The following is a 27,282-nucleotide window of genomic DNA, read 5'->3' on the forward strand; positions in this document are numbered from 1 at the left end:
AAGTTTATAGATGAGTTTTGTTCATTGTTTATTTGTTTGTTAAGCTATTTAACGCTGATAAATGAATCATTTAAGCATGAAAAGGACACCTACTATAACTTGAAGGATGAACCAGTATTGTTCTACACATAACACACAACTTAGCGAAGAAACAATTTAAAGACAAAAACAGGAGTGGCAGGCATAAAAGAAGTAATGATCTACAGCACATGAACAGTATCTGAAAGTCATGTCCTTAAGAAAAACGAAAGAATCCAGCAAATTCCAGACACAAGACCATTTAGTCATCTACTTTCATGAAACCTCATCAGAAATGGTTATGGAAGGGAAACAGAGAGTGTAATTGAGCAAAAATGCACTGGAACTTCCATAAGGAAAGGAACAGACTGAGGTATGCCAAATTACGCATCACACTAGACTAAGATCAAGGGCAAACTTGCCTTATGGAGTTGATTTCAGTATTTGTCATAGAGGTACAACAGTGAGTGTCTAGAGTTAACTTTAAAACACGGTGGAGGCTCTGTCATGGTGTGGGACTGCATTTTGTTTTGCATACTGCCAATGTAATAAAGGCATTGAAAAACCCAATAATCAAGCACACTAAACATGTACAAACTCTGTTTTGGAGTTATATACTCTAATGGCAGGACTAGACATTACAAGACGATCACAATAATCACATAGTAACACATGTAATTAGGTGATCATTCCATTCCAGTCAATTGGTTTTATATATTTATCCTACTTGTGCATGATGTAGTTTATGATCTTGTGCCTCCACACCTTTTAATATTTTCTACTCTGTCTCTATCTCTACCCTCAGGGCTCTTTTCACCCAATGCAGCGACCCAGAACAAACAGGTCTTCAACATACCTGGCTTGTCTCCTCAGATGATGCCACTCATCATTGACTTTGCATACACTGGCTCTGTTTCCATAACAGAGAAAATGCAGTGGAACTTCTCATGGCAGCTCATCAACTCAATGTAATGGACATTGTGAAACTCTGCTGTGACTTCCTCGGGGAGCAACTGTGCCCAGAGAACTGTGTTGGCATTTGGCAGTTCACAAAAGTATGCTTATTACCCGAACTACGCGCCAAGGCCTACCACTACATCATCAATAACTTTGAGCAGGTTGTTCTTGAGGAGGAGTTCCTGCAGCTAACTGTGGAAGAAGTTGCTGATATCCTTGATAGAGAGGACCTCAATGTGCAGTTGGAGACCACCGTGTATGAAGCGCTTATAAAGTGGATTAGCCATGTACCTGCAGAACGGGAACAACACCTAAACGCTCTGTTGTCCAAGGTGTATAAACTTTCATTACTACATTTATTTGGACTGAAATCTTCAGCATTTAAGTGATAGATTGAGTCGATCCATCTGGGTATAAGGATGCTTTAATATCTCGAGATGTTGCTCTTTTCAGCTGTAGCCAAACACATTAAGAAATTCTCTTCAAGAGCATTAAAACTGTATCAGATCGCTACACACATATTATAGAATAAATTATATTTATTAAGTATAGTTGCTAGAGCTATGATAAAACTGTCCCTAACAAGTACAACCATTCTCCCCTGTTTGTGTTCCCAGCTTATTTTATTTTATTTATTTTTGTATAAAGTTATACTTAAGACTTTAGATTTAAAATTGATCTTCAGTACAACTGTACAAAAGACTTTTGTCCCTGTTGACAAAAAGGCTAATGGTGTCTGACTTTGGTTGCTCTCTTGCTAGCAGTAAGAAAATTAAACAACATTAGGAGCATTATCCTAAAGAAGCTTGAGTTTACTAAAACTGATGTAGTTGATATTCAGTGTTTTTTCCATTTTCTAAGTCATATTCTGTCTGTCATCTCTCTGTAGGTCCGACTGGGACGATGACTTTAGACTACCTAACGGACAATGTGCTGTCCAGTGAGCTGGTGGCGACCAATTCTGAGTGCAGTCCATGATAACTAATGCCATCTTAGACATACATGATCTAGGAAACAGACCCTTCATGTCTGGCTTCTGTCACCCTCTTGCTCGTCCCCGCCTGCCTCATTCCATCCTGCTGGCCATTGGGGGGTGGAGTGATGGTGATCCAACTAACGGCATCGAGGCCTACGATTACCGGGCTAACTGCTGGGTCAACGTAACGAACAACCTTGAGCGTCCTCGTGCTTATCATGGAGTCGCCTTCCTCAACGGGTACGTCTACTCCGTTGGTGGCTTCGACAGGGTGGAGCATTTCAACAGCGTCCGTAGGTTTGACCTGACCACTCGCACCTGGAATGAGGTGGCACCCATGCACTCCCACCGCTGCTATGTGAGCGTGACTGTGTTGAACGGGTTCATCTATGCCCTGGGAGGCTACGACGGGCATGTACGACTCAGCAGTGCAGAGCGCTATCAACCTGAAATCAACCAGTGGAGTCTTATTGCACCGATGCACGAACAGAGGAGCGACGCCAGCTGCACAACACTTTACAGCCGGGTGGTGAAGTAAAAGAGTAGCAGAGAAAGAGAGCACACAGGCCTACAGACCTGTCAGCAACCTTTGGTAACAACCAGTTGCTAGGTAAAAATGTGTACTCCTCACCTGATTAGGCAGTGGTTGTATGAAAGACTCCAGATTTCTACAGCAAATAGTTTGTGAGTGTTTGCAGACAAGTCAGAGTATCCATGCAAACCTCTGGTGTGCTCAACAGTCTGCTAACAACCAAAGCAAACACAAGGAGGCTTGTGGTGCAACACCTTCTTGGTTACAATTTCAGACTAGTGACAGCCATCAGCCTCCAGCAACCACTTGCCAACCAGTCAGGGAATACACATTTTTTACAGTGAAGCGAGGTGCAAGATAGGTCACAAACTGGTTTCTATGTTCATGTTTTCAAATTTAAAAAGTATATTTTAAAAAGTTGAAAAATATACTAATATATATCTATTTTGTTTCTAACTGATCACAAGTGCATCTTTGCATGTATGTAGAGTACTTTAGTTGAATTGACCTGTCAACTAAAATATAACAGATATTTAAAAAATTGTAAAACACATCATTTTATTATATTAAGATCCCAAATTACAGTTATTTATTTGCATTCCTGAAGAGAAAAATTAGCCTTATTGATTGAATGTTATGTTTGATTCATTTCTGACTTTCTGACTCAAAGAAGTCCCACGTACTCAGGTCAAATTTGGGTACATAAACATGTTTTTATGACAGGAAATTGTAAAACACACATATTTGTTAATTGCTGTATTTTTCAGTTGGACGCTCTGGTACTGAGTATCGGTCTAACTTTACAAATGATGTGGAAACATTTCACTTACAGGTAACATTGTTTCCATCTGAAACCTAAGAAAAGTAAAAATACTTCATTGTTTTGTTTTCAGATTTACATTTGTGGTGGATTCAATGGCAACGAGTGTCTGCAGACAGCTGAATATTACAACCCAGAGACCAACCAGTGGACGATGATCAGTCCCATGAACAGCCGCCGCAGTGGGATAGGTGTCATTGCATATGCGGATCATGTCTTTGCAGTAAGACCACAAAGTAGTGCTGACACTCACGTAACATACAAATCAAATCTGTAATGTGCTTTGATCAGCAAGGCTTAACACAGATTTGGCTGACACAGAATTTTGCTAACTTTGTTTTGTATTTATCAATGAACAGATTCCTATCCTGACCACAGGTTCAGAGAAGGCATTCTTACTCATTCTATGTATTAATTTAACTGATTAGTGATGTTTCTGCCTCATTAATTTTTTTCATTTCATGTGCCCCATTCCCAAAATGTTGTGTCTTTGATGATTTCACTCATGATTTCACATTTCACTCAGTACAACAGAAATACTTATTCAAAACCAACATTGTCATCCTCATCGTCCCACTAGGGGACATATGTTAGAGACAGTTTCAAAGTTATCCTGCAACACCTTTAGAAAAATGAGGGAATAAGCCAAGTGATTAGAACTCATCCTCTGGGGACAGGAGGCATTTTAGCTGTAAATTTATCTTGCTATTTGCCTTAAAACCACTTATTTAGTTGATTTGCAGCTGCACCCTTTGGTAAAAAGCAAAGATTGTAGTCTCACCTTCTGAGACACACTTCTTTATTTAGCTAGCTACTGTTTAGTATTTATTTTCTATTCAGACTAAGTCTAGCAGGTGCATGTTCTTACAGGGGTGCTGTGAAGCTGGCTACACTTACATTCAATCATTTGACCCATGCATTAATTTTTAGGTTGGTGGCTTTGATGGAACCAACGGTCTGCGCACCGCTGAGGCTTACAACCCGCATTCCAATACGTGGAACCTCGTGTCCTCTATGCTGACCCCCCGCAGCAACTTTGGCATTGAGGTAATCGACGATTGCCTCTTTGCCGTCGGGGGTTTCAATGGCTTCACCACCACTTTCAACGTCGAGTACTACGACGCTTTAACCAACGAGTGGTATGAGGCGTGCGACATGGAGATTTTCCGCAGCGCTGTGAGCTGCTGTGTGGTGTCCGGACTTTCCAATCTGACTGAGTACACCTTACCTCGTGACATCCTGCCACTTGCAAATGTGCCAGAAGAAGAAATGGAGTCAGCGGAGTCCATGTAACATCTTTATAGTGCAGTACTGCCATGTGTCAACATCTGAGACTCCAACATGAAGGACTGAAATAAATCTTTAGAGCATTAAACAGCTGGTGAACTGGACATTTTTTTGTAGATATTTCAAAAACTTTCAGTATGTGTGTGAGGAGACCCTGTACTGTAGATATTGGGTTTCATCAAGATTACGCCTTTGCAACAATAAGAAATTTAAAAGATTTTTTCATTCCTGTAATGTATGGCTGCTGAGTAGCCATAACACCCATGCACACAAGGTGACCACATCACAATGAGCCGCATGTGAGACTTTTCCAACTCTTGCTAGGTAAACACAATAAGAATAAAGGGAAGCTTTCACTCTCCCTTGTTATTTCAGCTGCGCGTCTGTCTGGTAACAGTCTATAGGTTTGAGTAAGGATGTATCCATAGGTCTTTTTTGAGCGATATGTGACAATCTATGAATCTTTAGCCAAATATCACACAAATACACTGTGTCGCTTCACAACATTTTTTCTCTTGTGTGAAACTGAAAAATAACTGTATTTCTCAGTATATCTGCTTTGTGGTATTTTTCACTATATTGCATAGAATGATATATTTGTTCATGATAATAAGCATGACCTTAATATGTACTAAGGAAAATCCAGTGTTTAGAAAGGTGGATATCCTGCAGAGCCTGTAAAATGTGGGGTATTGGTTCAAGATGTGGGAGACGGGGGAACAGCATAAAAATGCTGTGCAGTCCCCCTTAAAGAGGGACATCTGGTCCCCCTACCTGCACAACATGAAGGTTGAAGCAACACCAGTAACACAACACCTTATGGTGGCAAACCAACGTGTAGACAGTGATGTGCAAAGCTGTTCATAGGAACATCCTCCATCCATGGTGGTGTAATCTTTATGCTGATGCTGAATGGATTGATTTATGAATTTACTGTAAACATTTCTTACATTTTTCTTTTTGCAAGCAGACAAACTGTCCCGGGATTGTTCCCGCTGCTCCCCTTTGTTTTATAAACATTCTAAATCAAACTCATGCCATTTTAATTTTTTTAATTTTAGGATGATGTTTTCATACAATCCTCTACATCTGCATCAAACCAGGCTTGTCATATACAACCTGCTTTTAGTCGTATATATTATATCTTTGAGCAATTGCTCAGCAACAGATCTGGACATCCGTGCAGTCTGTGCTCAGACAGGTGACTGCTTGAACCTGTCTGAGGTAACACTGTCAAGCACCTTCATTATAACAGTCTTGTACTATACATGCAGTGCGTATATCATATTGTTGGTCTATAAAATCTATTTAGATCACAAAACTGTGTTTTGTTTGTTTGTTTGTTTCTTACTACTATTGTACATCAGTAAAGTGCAGGACCCCATTTTTCCAACTAGATAAAAGTCTAATACAACCCAAGAAAACAGCTTAGCCATGAATCATAATATCAGTGTTTGGCACTGTCATGTATTTTTAGACTCATATGTTTAATAACAAATATTTTGGCTTGTGTAGTAAGGAAAGTACAGGGGGTATAATGAAGTGTCCACAAAGAATTGTGCCAGTGACCTAGCATGCATAAAAGCAGGACTATCACTAATACACAATAGTTTGACACTGTGCATGTTACAGTATTTTGTCTTAAAATGTGGGTAAAAACTGGTGGTTACAAATGTTTATTTGTGTCTTTGTAGTTTGCTGGAGATAAACTGGATTGCATTTTTGTTGGGAACTGTTATTTTAACATAACGGAGTCCAGTACAGCACGTCCCCAACAACTGGAACCTCAATAATAACAGAGCCAACACACGAAACAATAAAATGCACAAAAATCAGAAATAACGGCCTATTTAGGTTGAATATGAGCTAAATATGATATTGTAGTCCATATTTAAATAGGACTACAATTTAATCTAAGTTGTTTCAGAAGTGTTATGTTACAGGTTGACCTCTGTGAAGCAAACATACAAAATGCTAGGTGATATCTGTGAGGCTCATATGCAATACATTAAAACCAAATCAAATCAAAACAAAAGCTTTTATGCAATGAAAGGTTCATTAAAACAATGTAAATATACATTTCAAAACAATTCTATGGGGCAACTGTTGCCAAGTCATGATGATGTCATAAGCCTCCATTCCACAATTCCACAGTTAGGTTTGACTTTGTGATCTGAACACTTCAAGACAAACTTCAGACAAAAAAACTAAGAAAAACAGTCACAAAACTCAAGATGAGTGGAGAAAGCCAGCCGCCATACAAGTCGAGCTCAGTGTATAATGAACTCCGTTTGGAGGGACAATTTTGTGATGCAATCATCAAAGTGGAGGATGTCGAATTTCCGGTCCACAAGATCATCCTGTGTAACTGCACCCCGTACTTCAGGTGAGTTGCTTACCTGATAATGTGAAGGAAGGTTGACTGATTTATACTTGTGAAAAATGTAATTCATGGTCTTAGTCTGTGAAACAGTGCCAACAAAAAGGAACATGTTGAATCATGGAGCTTTTCTGATAGAAAGACTTTGTCACGGTCAACTGACAGATAGACCCAAAACACAATGCAAACATTTGCAGATTTCATCTTTACCTTCACAGAGCTCCAGATTCCACTTCAGTAAATGTGCCATTTAAAAAGCACTGTGAATCACTTGGTGATTGTATGAACTAAATCCAGACTGTGTTGAGCCGAAGTCTAATTTACGTGTTTTAAGTTACATTAATATCTTCTCCACTGTTATTCACACAGGAAAACACACCAGACTTACTGATACTAAAAAGGTTGAAAGTTATACGCTGAGCAAAAGTTTATAGATGAGTTTTTGTTCATTTGTTTATTTGTTTGTTAAGCTATTTAACGCTGATAAATGAATCATTTAAGCATGAAAAGGACACCTACTATAACTTGAAGGATGAACCAGTATTGTTTCTACACATAACACACAACTTAGCGAAGAAACAATTTTAAAGACAAAACAAGGAGTGGCAGGCATAAAAGAAGTAATGATCTACAGCACATGAACAGTATCTGAAAGTCATGTCCTTTAGAAAAACGAAAGAATCCAGCAAATTCCTGACACAAGACCATTTAGTCCATCTACTTTTCATGAAACCTCATCAGAAATGGTTATGGAAGGGAAACAGAGAGTGTAATTAAGCAAAATGCACTGGAACTTCCATAAGGAAAGGAAACAGACTGAGGTATGCAAAATTACGCAATCACTAGACTAAAGATCAGGGCAAACTTGCCTTATGGAGTTGATTTCAATATTTGTCATAGAGGTACAACAGTGAGTGTCTAGAGTTAACTTTAAAACACGGTGGAGGCTCTGTCATGGTGTGGGACTGCATTTTGTTTTGCATACTGCCAATGTAATAAAGGCATTGAAAACCCAATAATCAAGCACACTAAACATGTACAAACTCTGTTTTGGAGTTATATACTCTATGGCAATATGGACTAGACATTACAAGACGATCACAGTAATCACATAGTAACACATGTAATTAGGTGATCATTTCCATTCCAGTCAACTGATTTTATATATTTATCCTACTTGTGCATGACATAGTTTACGATCTTGTTGCCTCCACACCTTTTAATATTTTCTACTCTGTCTCCATCTCTACCCTCAGGGCTCTTTTTATCCGCTGGAGCGACCCAGACAAACAGGTCTTCAACATACCTGGCTTGTCTCCTCAGATGATGCCACTCATCATTGACTTTGCATACACTGGCTCTGTTTCCATAACAGAGGAAAATGCAGTGGAACTTCTCATGGCAGCTGATCAACTCAATGCAATGGACATTGTGAAACTCTGCTGTGACTTCCTCGGGGAGCAACTGTGCCCAGAGAACTGTGTTGGCATTTGGCAGTTCACAAAAGTATGCTTATTACTCGAACTACGCGCCAAGGCCTACCACTACATCATCAATAACTTTGAGCAGGTTGTTCTTGAGGAGGAGTTCCTGCAGCTAACTGTGGAGGAAGTTGCTGATATCCTTGATAGAGAGGACCTCAATGTGCAGTTGGAGACCACCGTGTATGAAGCGCTTATAAAGTGGATTAGCCATGTACCTGCAGAACGGGAACAACACCTCACCGCTCTGTTGTCCAAGGTGTATAAACTTTCATTACTACATTTAGTTTGGACTGAAATCTTCAGCATTTAAGTGATAGATTGAATCGATCCATCTGGGTATAAGGACGCTTTAATATCTTGAGATGTTGCTCTTTTCAGCTGTAGCCAAACCACATTTAAGAAATTCTCTTCAAGAGCATTAAAACTGTATCAGATCGCTACACACATATTATAGAATAAATTATATTTATTAAGTATAGTTGCTAGAGCTATGACTAAAAACTGTCCCTAACAAGTACAACCATTCTCCCCTGTTTGTGTTCCCCAGCTTTATTTTATTTTATTTATTTTTGTATAAAGTTATACTTAAGACTTTAGATTTAAAATTGATCTTCAGTACAACTGTACAAAAGACTTTTGTCCCTTTTGACAAAAAGGCTAATGGTGTCTGACTTTGGTTGCTCTCTTGCTAGCAGTAAGAAAATTAAACAACATGAGGAGCATTATCCTAAAGAAGCTTGAGTTTACTAAAACTGATGTAGTTGATATTCAGTGTTTCCATTTTCTAAGTCATATTCTGTCTGTCATCTCTCTGTAGGTCCGACTGGGACTGATGACTTTAGACTACCTAACGGACAATGTGCTGTCCAGTGAGCTGGTGGGGACCAATTCTGAGTGCCAGTCCATGATAACTAATGCCATCTTAGACATACATGATCTAGGAAACAGACCCTTCATGTCTGGCTTCTGTCACCCTCTTGCTCGTCCCCGCCTGCCTCATTCCATCCTGCTGGCCATTGGGGGGTGGAGTGGTGGTGATCCAACTAACAGCATAGAGGCCTACGATTACCGGGCTAACCGCTGGGTCAACGTAACGAACAACCTTGAGCGTCCTCGTGCTTATCATGGAGTCGCCTTCCTCAATGGGTACGTCTACTCCGTTGGTGGCTTCGACAGGGTGGAGCATTTCAACAGCGTCCGTAGGTTTGACCTGACCACTCGCACCTGGAATGAGGTGGCACCCATGCACTCCCGCCGCTGCTATGTGAGCGTGACTGTGTTGAACGGGTTCATCTATGCCCTGGGAGGCTACGACGGGCATGTACGACTCAGCAGTGCAGAGCGCTATCAACCTGAAATCAACCAGTGGAGTCTTATTGCACCGATGCACGAACAGAGGAGCCTCGCCAGCTGCACAACACTTTACAGCCGGGTGGGTGAAGTAAAAGAGTAGCAGAGAAAGAGAGCACACAGGCCTAGAGACCTGTCAGCAACCTTTTGGTAACAACCAGTTGCTAGGGAAAAATCTGTACTCCTCAGCTGGTTAGGCAGTGGTTGTATGAAAGACTACAGATTTCTACAGCAAATAGTTTGTGAGTGTTTGCAGACAAGTCAGAGTATTCCATGCAAACCTCTGGTGTGCTCAACAGTCTGCTAACAACCAAAGCAAACACAAGGAGGCTTGTGGTGCAACACCTTCTTGGTTACAATTTCAGACTAGTGACAGCCATCAGCCTCCAGCAACCACTTGCCAACCAGTCAGGGAATACACATTTTTTACAGTGAAGCGAGGTGCAAGATAGGTCACAAACTGGTTTCTATGTTCATGTTTTCAAATTTAAAAAGTATATTTTAAAAAGTTGAAAAATATACTAATATATATCTATTTTGTTTCTAACTGATCAGAAGTGCATCTTTGCATGTATGTACAGTACTTTAGTTGAATTGACCTGTCAACTAAAATATAACAGATATTTAAAAAATTGTAAAACACATCATTTTATTATATTAAGATCTCAAATTACAGTTATTTATTTGCATTCCTGAAGAGAAAAATTAGCCTTATTGATTGAATGTTATGTTTGATTCATTTCTGACTTTCTGACTCAAAGATGTCCCACGTACTCAGGTAAAATTTTGGGTACATAAACATGTTTTTATGACAGGAAATTGTAAAACACACACATTTGTTAATTGCTGTATTTTTTCAGTTGGACACTTAGTTACTGAGTATCGGTCTAACTTCACAAATGATGTGGAAACATTTCACTTACAGGTAACATTGTTTCCATCTGAAACCTAAGAAAAGTAAAAATACTTCATTGTTTTGTTTTCAGATTTACATTTGTGGTGGATTCAATGGCAACGAGTGTCTGCAGACAGCAGAATATTACAACCCAGAGACCAACCAGTGGACGATGATCAGTCCCATGAACAGCCGCCGCAGCGGGATAGGTGTCATTGCATATGCGGATCATGTCTTTGCAGTAAGACCACAAAGTAGTGCTGACACTCACGTAACATACAAATCAAATCTGTAATGTGCTTTGATCAGCAAGGTTTAACACAGATTTGGCTGACACAGAATTTTGCTAACTTTGTTTTGTATTTATCAATGAACAGATTCCTATCCTGACCACAGGTTCAGAGAAGGCATTCTTACTCATTCTATGTATTAATTTAACTGATTAGTGATGTTTCTGCCTCATTAATTTTTTTCATTTCATGTGCCCCATTCCCAAAATGTTGTGTCTTTGATGATTTCACTCATGATTTCACATTTCACTCAGTACAACAGAAATACTTATTCAAAACCAACATTGTCATCGTCATCGTTCCACTAGGGGACATATGTTAGAGACAGTTTCAAAGTTATCCTGCAACACCTTTAGAAAAATGAGGGAATAAGCCAAGTGATTAGAACTCATCCTCTGGGGACAGGAGGCATTTTAGCTGTAAATTTATCTTGCTATTTGCCTTAAAACCACTTATTTAGTTGATTTACAGCTGCACCCTTTGGTAAAAAGCAAAGATTGTAGTCTCACCTTCTGAGACACACTTCTTTATTTAGCTAGCTACCGTTTAGTATTTATTTTCTATTCAGACTAAGTCTCTATTCAAAAAAAGGAAAAGTTATTATCAGCAGAATGCAGTGACCTTACCCTGGTGCTGACCTCGGGGTCTTTGATCAGGCTTTTAGGCCCCAAAGCCTGTCAGGGCTACTTTAATCTGTTATAGGAAGAAAGGACTGGAACTCAATGTTCCTTTTTGGACTAAAGGCAAAAGAGCTGTGAAGACATTTATACTGAAAACATAAATACTTTTTGTCGAGGGTTATTCATCTTTGGTCATAATTGCGTGACGTAATAGACAACAGTGCTTTAATAGCTGTAGTTGAGGCTATTGAGGCTCATAAAGACTTCTTCAACAGCTGGCTTCTACTTTATTTTACTTTTTCCTTTTAATTGGCCTGTGACAATGCAAATAATGGGACGTTAATGGGCCTTTTTTAAAACAACTTTTATGTGTAAACTCCATATAACAGCATGAGAATATGTCGGGTAACTGTTCGCTTTATCCAGGTTAAACCCTAAACCAATCAGAGTATTTCCAGTAGTCAGACCACACCTAAAGCAAACAATGTCCTTGTATCTGCAACATATTAAGGGCAACTGGACAATATTGCAACTTAATTCTTCAGTCACTTTCTGCAGTATCTGTGCAAAAACAGGTAAAGACGTATAGCAGGTGCATGTTCTTACAGGGGTGCTGTGAAGCTGGTTACACTCACATTCAATCATTTGACCCATGCATTTACTTTTAGGTTGGTGGCTTCGATGGAAACAACCATCTGTGCACCGCTGAGGCTTACAACCCACATTCCAATACGTGGAACCTCGTGTCCTCTATGCTGACCCCCCGCAGCAACTTTGGCATTGAGGTAATCGACGATCGCCTCTTTGCCGTCGGGGGTTTCAACGGCTTAATCACCACTTTCAACGTCGAGTACTACGACGCTTTAACCAACGAGTGGTATGAGGCGTGCAACATGGAGATTTTCCGCAGCGCCGTGAGCTGCTGTGTGGTGTCCGGACTTTCCAACCTGACTGAGTACACCTTACCTCGTGACATCCTGCCACTTGCAAATGTGCCAGAAGAAGAAATGGAGTCAGCGGAGTCCATGTAACATCTTTATAGTGCAGTACTGCCATGTGTCAACATCTGAGACTCCAACATGAAGGACTGAAATAAATCTTTAGAGCATTAAACAGCTGGTGAACTGGACATTTTTTTGTAGATATTTCAAAAACTTTCAGTATGTGTGTGAGGAGACCCTGTACTGTAGATATTGGGTTTCATCAAGAGAACGCCATTGCAACAATAAGAAATTTAAAAGATTTTTTCATTCCCTGTAATGTATGGCTGCTGAGTAGCCATAACACCCATGCACACAAGGTGACCACATCACAATGAGCCGCATGTGAGACTTTTCCAACTCTTGCTAGGTAAACACAATAAGAATAAAGGGAAGCTTTCACTCTCCCTTGTTATTTCAGCTGCACGTCTGTCTGGTAACAGTATATAGGTTTGAGTAAGGATGTATCCACAGGTCTTTTTTGAGCGATATGTGACAATCTATGAATCTTTAGCCAAATATCACACAAATACACTGTGTCGCTTCACACCATTTTTTCTCTTGTGTGAAACCAAAAAATAACTCTATCTATATCTATATCTTTCATCTGCTTTGTGGTATTTTTCACTATATTGCATAGAATGATATATTTGTTTATGATAAAAAGTATGACCTTTATATGTACTAAGGAAAATCCAGTGTTTAAAAAGGTGGATATCCTCCAGAGCCTGTAAAATGTGGGACATTGGATCAAGATGTGGGAGACGGGGCAACAGCATAAAAATGCTGTGCAGTCCCCCTTAAAGAGGGACATCTGGTCCCCCTACCTGCACAACATGAAGGTTGAAGCAACACCAGTAAAACAACACCTTATGGTGGCAAACCAACGTGTACACAGTGAACTGCAAAGCTGTTCATAGGAACATCCTCCATCCATGGTGGTGTTATCTTTATTCTGATACTGAATTGATTGATTTATGAATTTACTGCAAACATTTCTTACATTTTTCTTATTACAAACAGAACTGATGGTTAAAACTGTTTATTTATGTGTTTGTTGTTTGCTGGGGAGATAAACTGGATTGCATTTTTGTTGTAAACTGTTATTTCAAGATAACGGAGTCCGGTACAGCACGTCCCCAACAACTGGAAACTCAGTAATAAAAGAGCCAACACACAAAACAATAAAAAGTATACTAGTCAGAAAAATCAGAAAAAAACGGCCTATTAAGGTTGAATATCAACTAAATATGATATTGTAGTCCATATTTAAAGAGGACTACAACTTAATCTAAGTTCTTTCAGAAGTGTTATGTTACAGGTTGACCTCTGTGAAGCAAACATACAAAATGCTAGGTGATATCTGTGAGGCTCATATGCAATACATTAAAACCAAATCAAATCAAAACAAAAGTTTTTATCCAATGAAAGGTTCATTAAAACAATGTAAATATGCATTTCAAAACAATTCTATGGGGCAACTGTTGCCAGGTTAGGTTTGATTTTGATCACAAAGTCAAACCTAAACCACAGTTAGGTTTGACTTTGTGATCTGAACACTTCAAGACAAACTTCAGACAAAAAAACTAAGAAAAACAGTCACAAAACTCAAGATGAGTGGAGAAAGCCAGCCGCCATACAAGTCGAGCTCAGTGTATAATGAACTCCGTTTGGAGGGACAATTTTGTGATGCAATCGTCAAAGTGGAGGATGTCGAATTTCCGGTCCACAAGATCATCCTGTGTAACTGCACCCCGTACTTCAGGTGAGTTGCTTACCTGATAATGTGAAGGAAGGTTGACTGATTTATACTTGTGAAAAATGTAATTCATGGTCTTAGTCTGTGAAACAGTGCCAACAAAAAGGAACATGTTGAATCATGGAGCTTTTCTGATAGAAAGACTTTGTCACGGTCAACTGACAGATAGACCCAAAACACAATGCAAACATTTGCAGATTTCATCTTTACCTTCACAGAGCTCCAGATTCCACTTCAGTAAATGTGCCATTTAAAAAGCACTGTGAATCACTTGGTGATTGTATGAACTAAATCCAGACTGTGTTGAGCCGAAGTCTAATTTACGTGTTTTAAGTTACATTAATATCTTCTCAACTGTTATTCACACAGTGAAACACACCAGACTTACTGATACTAAAAAGGTTGAAAGTTATACGCTGAACAAAAGTTTATAGATGAGTTTTTGTTCATTTGTTTATTTGTTTGTTAAGCTATTTAACGCTGATAAATGAATCATTTAAGCATGGAAAGGACACCTACTATAACTTGAAGGATGAACCAGTATTGTTTCTACACATAACACACAACTTAGCGAAGAAACAATTTTAAAGACAAAACAAGGAGTGGCAGGCATAAAAGAAGTAATGATCTACAGCACATGAACAGTATCTGAAAGTCAAGTCCTTAAGAAAAACGAAAGAATCCAGCAAATTACAGACACAAGACCATTTAGTCCATCTACTTAACATGAAACCTCATCAGAAATGGTTATGGAAGGGAAACAGAGAGTGTAATTGAGCAAAATGCACTGGAACTTCCATAAGGAAAGGAAACAGACTGAGGTATGCAAAATTACGCAATCACTAGACTAAAGATCAGGGCAAACTGGCCTTATGGAGTTGATTTCAGTATTTGTCATAGAGGTACAACAGTGAGTGTCTAGAGTTAACTTTAAAACACGGTGGAGGCTCTGTCATGGTGTGGGACTGCATTTTGTTTTGCATACTGCCAATGTAATAAAGGCATTGAAAACCCAATAATCAAGCACACTAAACATGTACAAACTCTGTTTTGGAGTTATATACTATAATGGCAATATGGACTAGACATTACAAGACGATCACAGTAATCACATAGTAACACATGTAATTAGGTGATCATATCCATTCCAGTCAATTGGTTTTATATATTTATCCTACTTGTGCATGATGTAGTTTATGATCTTGTTGCCTCCACACCTTTTAATATTTTCTACTCTGTCTCCATCTCTACCCTCAGGGCTCTTTTCACCCAATGCAGCGACCCAGACAAACAGGTCTTCAACATACCTGGCTTGTCTCCTCAGATGATGCCACTCATCATTGACTTTGCATACACTGGCTCTGTTTCCATAACAGAGGAAAATGCAATGGAACTTCTCATGGCAGCTCATGAACTCAATGTAATGGACATTGTGAAACTCTGCTGTGACTTCCTCGGGGAGCAACTGTGCCCAGAGAACTGTGTTGGCATTTGGCAGTTCACAAAAGTATGCTTATTACCCGAACTACGCGCCAAGGCCTACCACTACATCATCAATAACTTTGAGCAGGTTGTTCTTGAGGAGGAGTTCCTGCAGCTAACTGTGGAAGAAGTTGCTGATATCCTTGATAGAGAGGACCTCAATGTGCGGTTGGAGACCACCGTGTATGAAGCGCTTATAAAGTGGATTAGCCATGTACCTGCAGAACGGGAACAACACCTAAACGCTCTGTTGTCCAAGGTGTATAAACTTTCATTACTACATTTAGTTTGGACTGAAATCTTCAGCATTTAAGTGATAGATTGAGTCGATCCATCTGGGTATAAGGATGCTTTAATCTCTTGAGATGTTGCTCTTTTCAGCTGTAGCCAAACCACATTTAAGAAATTCTCTTCAAGAGCATTAAAACTGTATCAGATCGCTACACACATATTATAGAATAAATTATTTTTATTAAGTATAGTTGCTAGGGCTATGACTAAAAACTGTCCCTAACAAGTACAACCATTCTCCCCTGTTTGTGTTCCCCAGCTTTATTTTATTTTATTTATTTTTGTATAAAGTTATACTTAAGACTTTAGATTTAAAATTGATCTTCATTACAACTGTACAAAAGACTTTTGTCCCTGTTGACAAAAAGGCTAATGGTGTCTGACTTTGGTCGCTCTCTTGCTAGCAGTAAGAAAATTAAACAACATTAGGAGCATTATCCTAAAGAAGCTTGAGTTTACTAAAACTGATGTAGTTGATATTCAGTGTTTTTTCTATTTTCTATTTTTAAGTCATATTCTGTCTGTCATCTCTCTGTAGGTCCGACTGGGACTGATGACTTTAGACTACCTAACGGACAATGTGCTGTCCAGTGAGCTGGTGGGGACCAATTCTGAGTGCCAGTCCATGATAACTAATGCCATCTTAGACATACATGATCTAGGAAACAGACCCTTCATGTCTGGCTTCTGTCACCCTCTTGCTCGTCCCCGCCTGCCTCATTCCATCCTGCTGGCCATTGGGGGGTGGAGTGGTGGTGATCCAACTAACGGCATAGAGGCCTACGATTACCGGGCTAACCGCTGGGTCAACGTAACGAACAACCTCGAGTGTCGTCGTGCTTATCATGGAGCCGCCTTCCTCAACGGGTACGTCTACTCCGTTGGTGGCTTCGACAGGGTGGAGCATTTCAACAGCGTCCGTAGGTTTGACCTGACCACTCGCACCTGGAATGAGGTGGCACCCATGCACTCCCGCCGCTGCTATGTGAGCGTGACTGTGTTGAACGGGTTCATCTATGCCCTGGGAGGCTACGACGGGCATGTACGACTCAGCAGTGCAGAGCGCTATCAACCTGAAATCAACCAGTGGAGTCTTATTGCACCGATGCACGAACAGAGGAGCGACGCCAGCTGCACAACACTTTACAGCCGGGTGGGTGAAGTAAAAGAGTAGCAGAGAAAGAGAGCACACAGGCCTAGAGACCTGTCAGCAACCTTTTGGTAACAACCAGTTGCTAGGGAAAAATGTGTATTCCTCAGCTGGTTAGGCAGTGGTTGTATGAAAGACTACAGATTTCTACAGCAAATAGTTTGTGAGTGTTTGCAGACAAGTCAGAGTACTCCATGCAAACCTCTGGTGTGCTCAACAGTCTGCTAACAACCAAAGCAAACACAAGGAGGCTTGTGGTGCAACACCTTCTTGGTTACAATTTCAGACTAGTGACAGCCATCAGCCTCCAGCAACCACTTGCCAACCAGTCAGGGAATACACATTTTTTACAGTGAAGCGAGGTGCAAGATAGGTCACAAACTGGTTTCTATGTTCATGTTTTCAAATTTAAAAAGTATATTTTAAAAAGTTGAAAAATATACTGATATATATCTATTTTGTTTCTAACTGATCACAAGTGCATCTTTGCATTTATGTACAGTACTTTAGTAGAATTGACCTGTCAACTCAAATATAACAGATATTTAAAAAATTGTAAAACACATCATTTTTTTTTATTAAGATCCCAAATTACAGTTATTTATTTGCATTCCTGAAGAGAAAAATTAGCCTTATTGATTGAATGTTATGTTTGATTCATTTCTGACTTTCTGACTCAAAGATGTCCCACGTACTCAGGTAAAATTTGGGTACATAAACATGTTTTTATGACAGGAAATTGTAAAACACACACACATTTGTTAATTGCTGTATTTTTCAGTTGGACACTTGGGTACCGAGTATTGGTCTAACTTCACAAATGATGTAGAAACATTTCACTTACATGTAACATTGTTTCCATCTGAAACCTAAGAAAAGTAAAAATACTTCATGTCCCTTTTTTTGTCTTCAGATTTACATTTGTGGTGGATTCAATGGCAACGAGTGTCTGCAGACAGCTGAATATTTCAACCCAGAGACCAACCAGTGGACGATGATCAGCCCCATGAACAGCCGCCGCAGTGGGATAGGTGTCATTGCATATGCGGATCATGTCTTTGCAGTAAGACCACAAAGTAGTGCTGACACTCACGTAACATACAAATCAAATCTGTAATGTGCTTTGATCAGCAAGGTTTAACACAGATTTGGCTGACACAGAATTTTGCTAACTTTGTTTTGTATTTATCAATGAACAGATTCCTATCCTGACCACAGGTTCAGAGAAGGCATTCTTACTCATTCTATGTATTAATTTAACTGATTAGTGATGTTTCTGCCTCATTAGTCTTTTTCATTTCATGTGCCCCATTCCCAAAATGTTGTGTCTTTGATGATTTCACTCATGATTTCACATTTCACTCAGTACAACAGAAATACTTATTCAAAACCAACATTGTCATCCTCATCGTTCCACTAGGGGACATATGTTAGAGACAATTTCAAAGTTATCCTGCAACACCTTTAGAAAAATGAGGGAATAAGCCAAGTGATTAGAACTCATCCTCTGGGGACAGGAGGCATTTTAGCTGTAAATTTATCTTGCTATTTGCCTTAAAACCACTTATTTAGTTGATTTGCAGCTGCACCCTTTGGTAAAAAGCAAAGATTGTAGTCTCACTTTTTGAGACACACTTCTTTATTTAGCTAGCTACCGTTTAGTATTTATTTTCTATTCAGACTAAGTCTAGCAGGTGCATGTTCTTACAGGGGTGCTGTGAAGCTGGTTACACTTACATTCAATCATTTGACCCATGCATTAATTTTTAGGTTGGTGGCTTTGATGGAAACAACCGTCTGCGCACCGCTGAGGCTTACAGCCCACATTCCAATACGTGGAACCTCGTGTCCTCTATGCTGACCCCCCGCAGCAACTTTGGCATTGAGGTAATCGACGATCGCCTCTTTGCCGTCGGGGGTTTCAACGGCTTCACCACCACTTTCAACGTCGAGTACTACGACGCTTTAACCAACGAGTGGTATGAGGCGTGCGACATGGAGATTTTCCGCAGCGCCTTGAGCTGCTGTGTGGTGTCCGGACTTTCCAACCTGACTGAGTACACCTTACCTCGTGACATCCTGCCACTTGCAAATGTGCCAGAAGAAGAAATGGAGTCAGCGGAGTCCATGTAACATCTTTATAGTGCAGTACTGCCATGTGTCAACATCTGAGACTCCAACATGAAGGACTGAAATAAATCTTTAGAGCATTAAACAGCTGGTGAACTGGACATTTTTTTGTAGATATTTCAAAACTTTCAGTATGTGTGTGAGGAGACCCTGTACTGTAGATATTGGGTTTCATCAAGATTACGCCTTTGCAACAATAAGAAATTTAAAAGATTTTTTCATTCCCTGTAATGTATGGCTGCTGAGTAGCCATAACAGACATGCACACAGGGTGATCACATCACAATGAGCCGCATGTGGGACTTTTCCAACTCTTGCTAGGTAAACACAATAAGAATAAAGGGAAGCTTTCACTCTCCCTTGTTATTTCAGCTGCGCGTCTGTCTGGTAACAGTATATAGGTTTGAGTAAGGATGTATCCACAGGTCTTTTTGGAGCGATATGTGACAACCTATGAATCTTTAGCCAAATATCACACAAATATACTGTGTCGCTTCACACCATTTTTTCTGTTGTGTGAAACCAAAAAATAACTCTATCTATATCTATATCTTTCATCTGCTTTGTGGTATTTTTCACTATATTGCATAGAATGATATATTTGTTTATGATAAAAAGTATGACCTTTATATGTACTAAGGGAAATCCAGTGTTTAAAAAGGTGGATCTCCTCCAGAGCCTGTAAAATGTGGGATATTGGATCAAGATGTGGGAGACGGGGGAACAGCATAAAAATGCTGTGTAGTCCCCCTTAAAGAGGGACATCTGATCCCCCTACCTGCACAACATGAAGGTTGAAGCAACACCAGTAAAACAACACCTTATGGTGGCAAACCACCGTGTACACAGTGAACTGCAAAGCTGTTCATAGGAACATCCTCCATCCATGGTGGTGTTATCTTTATTCTGATACCGAATTGATTGATTTATGAATTTACTGCAAACATTTCTTACATTTTTCTTATTGCAAGCAGAACTGATGGTTAAAAATGTTTATTTGTGTGTTTGTTGTTTGCTGGGGAGATAAACTTTATTGCATTTTTGTTGTAAACTGTTATTTCAAGATAACGGAGTCCAGTACAGCACGTCCCCAACAACTGGAAACTCAGTAATAACAGAGCCAACACACAAAACAATAAAATCTATACTAGTCAGAAAAATCAGAAAAAACTGCGTATTAAGTTTGAATATGAACTAAATATGATATTGTAGTCCATATTTAAATAGGACTACAATTTAATCTAAGTTGTTTCAGAAGTGTTATGTTACCGGTTGACCTCTGTGAAGCAAACATACAAAATGCTAGGTGATATCTGTGAGGCTCATATGCAATACATTAAAACCAAATCAAATCAAAACAAAAGTTTTTATGTAATGAAAGGTTCATTAAAACAATGTAAATATACATTTCAAAACAATTCTATGGGGCAACTGTTGCCAGGTCATCATGATGTCATAAGCCTCCATTCCACAATTCCACAGTTAGGTTTGACTTTGTGATCTGGACACTTCAAGACAAACTTCAGACAAAAAAACTAAGAAAAACAGTCACAAAACTCAAGATGAGTGAAGAAAGCCAGCCGCCATACAAGTCGAGCTCAGTGTATAATGAACTCCGTTTGGAGGGACAATTTTGTGATGCAATCATCAAAGTGGAGGATGTTGAATTTCCGGTCCACAAGATCATCCTGTGTAACTGCACCCCGTACTTCAGGTGAGTTGCTTACCTGATAATGTGAAGGAAGGTTGACTGATTTATACTTGTGAAAAATGTAATTCATGGTCTTAGTCTGTGAAACAGTGCCAACAAAAAGGAACATGTTGAATCATGGAGCTTTTCTGATAGAAAGACTTTGTCACGGTCAACTGACAGATAGACCCAAAACACAATGCAAACATTTGCAGATTTCATCTTTACCTTCACAGAGCTCCAGATTCCACTTCAGTAAATGTGCCATTTAAAAAGCACTGTGAATCACTTGGTGATTGTATGAACTAAATTCAGACTGTGTTGAGCCGAAGTCTAATTTACGTGTTTTAAGTTACATTAATATCTTCTCAACTGTTATTCACACAGTAAAACACACCAGACTTACTGATACTAAAAAGGTTGAAAGTTATACGCTGAGCAAAAGTTTATAGATGAGTTTTTGTTCATTTGTTTATTTGTTTGTTAAGCTATTTAACGCTGATAAATGAATCATTTAAGCATGAAAAGGACACCTACTATAACTTGAAGGATGAACCAGTATTGTTTCTACACATAACACACAACTTAGCGAAGAAACAATTTTAAAGACAAAACAAGGAGTGGCAGGCATAAAAGAAGTAATGATCAACAGCACATGAACAGTATCTGAAAGTCATGTCCTTAAGAAAAACGAAAGAATCCAGCAAATTCCAGACACAAGACCATTTAGTCCATCTACTTTTCATGAAACCTCATCAGAAATGGTTATGGAAGGGAAACAGAGAGTGTAATTGAGCAAAATGCACTGGAACTTCCATAAGGAAAGGAAACAGACTGAGGTATGCCAAATTACATATAACTAGAGTGAAGATCAGTAGAAACTGGCCTTATGGAGTTGATTTCAGTATTTGTCATAGAGGTACAACAGTGAGTGTCTAGAGTTAACTTTAAAACATGGTGGAGGCTCTGTCATGGTGTGGGACTGCATTTTGTTTTGCATACTGCCAATGTAATAAAGGCATTGAAAACCCAACAATCAAGCACACTAAACATGTACAAACTCTGTTTTGGAGTTATATACTCTAATGGCAATATGGACTAGACATTACAAGACGATCACAATAATCACATAGTAACACATGTAATTAGGTGATCATATCCATTCCAGTCAATTGGTTTTATATATTTATCCTACTTGTGCATGATGTAGTTTACGATCTTGTTTCCTCCACACCTTTTAATATTTTGTACTCTGTCTCCATCTCTACCCTCAGGGCTCTTTTCACCCACTGCAGCGACCCAGACAAACAGGTCTTCAACATACCTGGCTTGTCTCCTCAGATGATGGCACTCATCATTGACTTTGCATACACTGGCTCTGTTTCCATAACAGAGGAAAATGCAGTGGAACTTCTCATGGCAGCTGATCAACTCAATGCAATGGACATTGTGAAACTCTGCTGTGACTTCCTCGGGGAGCAACTGTGCCCAGAGAACTGTGTTGGCATTTGGCAGTTCACAAAAGTATGCTTATTACCCGAACTACGCGCCAAGGCCTACCACTACATCATCAATAACTTTGAGCAGGTTGTTCTTGAGGAGGAGTTCCTGCAGCTAACTGTGGAGGAAGTTGCTGATATCCTTGATAGAGAAGACCTCAATGTGCAGTTGGAGACCACCGTGTATGAAGCGCTTATAAAGTGGATTAGCCATGTACCTGCAGAACGGGAACAACACCTCACCGCTCTGTTGTCCAAGGTGTATAAACTTTCATTACTACATTTAGTTTGGGCTGAAATCTTCAGCATTTAAGTGATAGATTGAGTCGATCCATCTGGGTATAAGGATGCTTTAATATCTTGAGATGTTGCTCTTTTCAGCTGTAGCCAAACCACATTTAAGAAATTCTCTTCAAGAGCATTAAAACTGTATCAGATCGCTACACACATATTATAGAATAAATTATTTTTATTAAGTATAGTTGCTAGGGCTATGACTAAAAACTGTCCCTAACAAGTACAACCATTCTCCCCTGTTTGTGTTCCCCAGCTTTATTTTATTTTATTTATTTTTGTATAAAGTTATACTTAAGACTTTAGATTTAAAATTGATCTTCATTACAACTGTACAAAAGACTTTTGTCCCTGTTGACAAAAAGGCTAATGGTGTCTGACTTTGGTCGCTCTCTTGCTAGCAGTAAGAAAATTAAACAACATGAGGAGCATTATCCTAAAGAAGCTTGAGTTTACTAAAACTGATGTAGTTGATATTCAGTGTTTTTTCTATTTTCTAAGTCATATTCTGTCTGTCATCTCTCTGTAGGTCCGACTGGGACTGATGACTTTAGACTACCTAACGGACAATGTGCTGTCCAGTGAGCTGGTGGGGACCAATTCTGAGTGCCAGTCCATGATAACTAATGCCATCTTAGACATACATGGTCTAGGAAACAGACCCTTCATGTCTGGCTTCTGTCACCCTCTTGCTCGTCCCCGCCTGCCTCATTCCATCCTGCTGGCCATTGGGGGGTGGAGTGGTGGTGATCCAACTAACGACATTGAGGCCTACGATTACCGGGCTAACTGCTGGGTCAACGTAACAGACAACTTCGAGCGTCCTCGTGCGTATCATGGAGTCGCCTTCCTCAACGGGTACGTCTACTCCGTTGGTGGCTTCGACAGGGTGGAGCATTTCAACAGCGTCCGTAGGTTTGACCTGACCACTCGCACCTGGAATGAGGTGGCACCCATGCACTCCCGCCGCTGCTATGTGAGCGTGACTGTGTTGAACGGGTTCATCTATGCCCTGGGAGGCTACGACGGGCATGTACAACTCAGCAGTGCAGAGCGCTATCAACCTGAAATCAACCAGTGGAGTCTTATTGCACCGATGCACGAACAGAGGAGCGACGCCAGCTGCACAACACTTTACAGCCGGGTGGGTGAAGTAAAAGAGTAGCAGAGAAAGAGAGCACACAGGCCTAGAGACCTGTCAGCAACCTTTTGGTAACAACCAGTTGCTAGGGAAAAATGTGTATTCCTCAGCTGGTTAGGCAGTGGTTGTATGAAAGACTACAGATTTCTACAGCAAATAGTTTGTGAGTGTTTGCAGACAAGTCAGAGTACTCCATGCAAACCTCTGGTGTGCTCAACAGTCTGCTAACAACCAAAGCAAACACAAGGAGGCTTGTGGTGCAACACCTTCTTGGTTACAATTTCAGACTAGTGACAGCCATCAGCCTCCAGCAACCACTTGCCAACCAGTCAGGGAATACACATTTTTTACAGTGAAGCGAGGTGCAAGATAGGTCACAAACTGGTTTCTATGTTCATGTTTTGTCAAATTTAAAAGTATATTTTAAAAAGTTGAAAAATATACTGATATATATCTATTTTGTTTCTAACTGATCACAAGTGCATCTTTGCATTTATGTACAGTACTTTAGTAGAATTGACTTGTCAACTAAATATAAAACATATTAAAAAATAGTAAAACACATCATTATTTTATTTATTAAGATCCCAAATTACAGTTATTTATTTGCATTGCTGAAGAGAAAAATTAGCCTTATTGATTGAATGTTATGTTTGATTCATTTCTGACTTCTCAAAGAAGTCCCACGTACTCCGGTCAAATTTGGGTACATAAACATGTTTTTATGACAGGAAATTGTAACACACACACACACATCTGTTAATTGCTGTATTTTTCAGTTGGACACTTGGGTACCGAGTATCGGTCTAACTTCACAAATGATGTGGAAACATTTCACTTACATGTAACATTGTTTCCATCTGAAACTAAGAAAAGTAAAATACTTCATGTCCCTTTTTTTGTCTTCAGATTTACATTTGTGGTGGATTCAATGGCAACGAGTGTCTGCAGACAGCTGAATATTTCAACCCAGAGACCAACCAGTGGACGATGATCAGCCCATGAACAGCCGCCGCAGTGGGATAGGTGTCATTGCATATGCGGATCATGTCTTTGCAGTAAGACCACAAAGTAGTGCTGACACTCACGTAACATACAAATCAAATCTGTAATGTGCTTTGATCAGCAAGGTTTAACACAGATTTGGCTGACACAGAATTTTGCTAACTTTGTTTTGTATTTATCAATGAACAGATTCCTATCCTGACCACAGGTTCAGAGAAGGCATTCTTACTCATTCTATGTATTAATTTAACTGATTAGTGATGTTTCTGCCTCATTAGTCTTTTTCATTTCATGTGCCCCATTCCCAAAATGTTGTGTCTTTGATGATTTCACTCATGATTTCACATTTCACTCAGTACAACAGAAATACTTATTCAAAACCAACATTGTCATCCTCATCGTTCCACTAGGGGACATATGTTAGAGACAATTTCAAAGTTATCCTGCAACACCTTTAGAAAAATGAGGGAATAAGCCAAGTGATTAGAACTCATCCTCTGGGGACAGGAGGCATTTTAGCTGTAAATTTATCTTGCTATTTGCCTTAAAACCACTTATTTAGTTGATTTGCAGCTGCACCCTTTGGTAAAAAGCAAAGATTGTAGTCTCACCTTCTGAGACACACTTCTTTATTAGCTAGCTACCGTTTAGTATTTATTTTCTATTCAGACTAAGTCTCTATTCAAAAAAAGGAAAAGTTATTATCAGCAGAATGCAGTGACCTTACCCTGGTGCTGACCTCGGGGTCTTTGATCAGGCTTTTAGGCCCCAAAGCCTGTCAGGGCTACTTTATCTGTTATAGGAAGAAAGGACTGGAACTCAATGTTCCTTTTTGGACTAAAGGTAAAAGAGCTGTGAAGACATTTATACTGAAAACATAAATACTTTTTGTCGAGGGTTATTCATCTTTGGTCATAATTGCGTGACGTAATAGACAACAGTGCTTTAATAGCTGTAGTTGAGGCTATTGAGGCTCATAAAGACTTCTTCAACAGCTGGCTTCTACTTCATTTTCCTTTTTCCTTTTAATTGGCCTGTGACAATGCAAATAATGGGACGTTAATGGGCCTTTTTTAAAACAACTTTTATGTGTAAACTCCATATAACAGCATGAGAATATGTCGGTCAACTGTTCGCTTTATCCAGGTAAAACCCTAAACCAATCAGAGTATTTCCAGTAGTCAGACCACACCTAAAGCAAACAATCTCCTTGTATCTGCTACATATTAAGGGCAACTGGACAATATTGCAACTTAATTCTTCAGTCACTTTCTGCAGTATCTGTGCAAAAACAGCTAAAGACGTATAGCAGGTGCATGTTCTTACAGGGGTGCTGTGAAGCTGGCTACACTCACATTCAATCATTTGACCCATGCATTAATTTTTAGGTTGGTGGCTTTGATGGAAACAACCATCTGCGCACCGCTGAGGCTTACAACCCGCATTCCAATACGTGGAACCTCGTGTCCTCTATGCTGACCCCCCGCAGCAACTTTGGCATTGAGGTAATCGACGATCGCCTCTTTGCTGTCGGGGGTTTCAACGGCTTAATCACCACTTTCAACGTCGAGTACTACGACGCTTTAACCAACGAGTGGTATGAGGCGTGCGACATGGAGATTTTCCGCAGCGCCGTGAGCTGCTGTGTGGTGTCCGGACTTTCCAACCTGACTGAGTACACCTTACCTCATGACATCCTGCCACTTGCAAATGTGCCAGAAGAAGAAATGGAGTCAGCGGAGTCCATGTACATCTTTATAGTGCAGTACTGCCATGTGTCAACATCTGAGACTCCAACATGAAGGACTGAAATAAATCTTTAGAGCATTAAACAGCTGGTGAACTGGACATTTTTTTGTAGATATTTCAAAACTTTCAGTATGTGTGTGAGAGACCCTGTACTGTAGATATTGGGTTTCATCAAGATTACGCCTTTGCAACAATAAGAAATTTAAAGATTTCTTCATTCCCTGTAATGTATGGCTGCTGAGTAGCCATAACACATGCACACAAGGTGACCACATCACAATGAGCCGCATGTGGACTTTTCCAACTCTTGCTAGGTAAACACAATAAGAATAAAGGGAAGCTTTCACTCTCCCTTGTTATTTCAGCTGCACGTCTGTCTGGTAACAGTATATAGGTTTGAGTAAGGATGTATCCACAGGTCTTTTTGAGCGATATGTGACAATCTATGAATCTTTAGCCAAATATCACACAAATACACTGTGTCGCTTCACACCATTTTTTCT

The 27,282-nt window shown here is 39.7% G+C and overlaps 1 protein-coding gene and 2 pseudogenes across 3 annotated transcripts; all 3 read left to right on the forward strand.

The window, feature by feature from the left end:
• The first annotated feature begins 823 nt into the window (after nucleotides 1–823).
• LOC109198094 (kelch-like protein 10) lies at nucleotides 824–4,694 on the forward strand (annotated as a pseudogene).
• A 2,030-nt stretch (nucleotides 4,695–6,724) lies between these two features.
• LOC109198093 (kelch-like protein 10) lies at nucleotides 6,725–19,502 on the forward strand. Of its 3 annotated transcripts, none has more exons than XM_019353739.1 (5): nucleotides 6,725–6,976; nucleotides 8,227–8,710; nucleotides 9,272–9,886; nucleotides 10,791–10,940; nucleotides 12,278–12,738. In XM_019353739.1, exons 1-5 carry the CDS (start codon nucleotides 6,825–6,827, stop codon nucleotides 12,638–12,640), a joined length of 1,764 nt encoding a protein of 587 aa, XP_019209284.1. In that variant the 5' UTR covers nucleotides 6,725–6,824; the 3' UTR covers nucleotides 12,641–12,738. The 3 variants fall into 3 exon arrangements, with proteins under 3 accessions (XP_019209284.1, XP_025759945.1, XP_019209283.1); XM_025904160.1 differs by lacking the exons at nucleotides 8,227–8,710; nucleotides 9,272–9,886; nucleotides 10,791–10,940; nucleotides 12,278–12,738 and adding exons at nucleotides 15,606–16,089; nucleotides 16,660–17,274; nucleotides 18,185–18,334; nucleotides 19,042–19,502 and having other exon boundaries at nucleotides 6,726–6,976; XM_019353738.2 differs by lacking the exons at nucleotides 6,725–6,976; nucleotides 8,227–8,710; nucleotides 9,272–9,886; nucleotides 10,791–10,940; nucleotides 12,278–12,738 and adding exons at nucleotides 14,108–14,354; nucleotides 15,606–16,089; nucleotides 16,660–17,274; nucleotides 18,185–18,334; nucleotides 19,042–19,502.
• A 1,371-nt stretch (nucleotides 19,503–20,873) lies between these two features.
• LOC109198095 (kelch-like protein 10) lies at nucleotides 20,874–26,832 on the forward strand (annotated as a pseudogene).
• The last annotated feature ends 450 nt before the right edge of the window (nucleotides 26,833–27,282 follow it).

Source organism: Oreochromis niloticus, unplaced genomic scaffold (assembly GCF_001858045.2).
Source record: "Oreochromis niloticus isolate F11D_XX unplaced genomic scaffold, O_niloticus_UMD_NMBU tig00000230_pilon, whole genome shotgun sequence".
NCBI classification, from domain to species: domain Eukaryota; kingdom Metazoa; phylum Chordata; class Actinopteri; order Cichliformes; family Cichlidae; genus Oreochromis; species Oreochromis niloticus.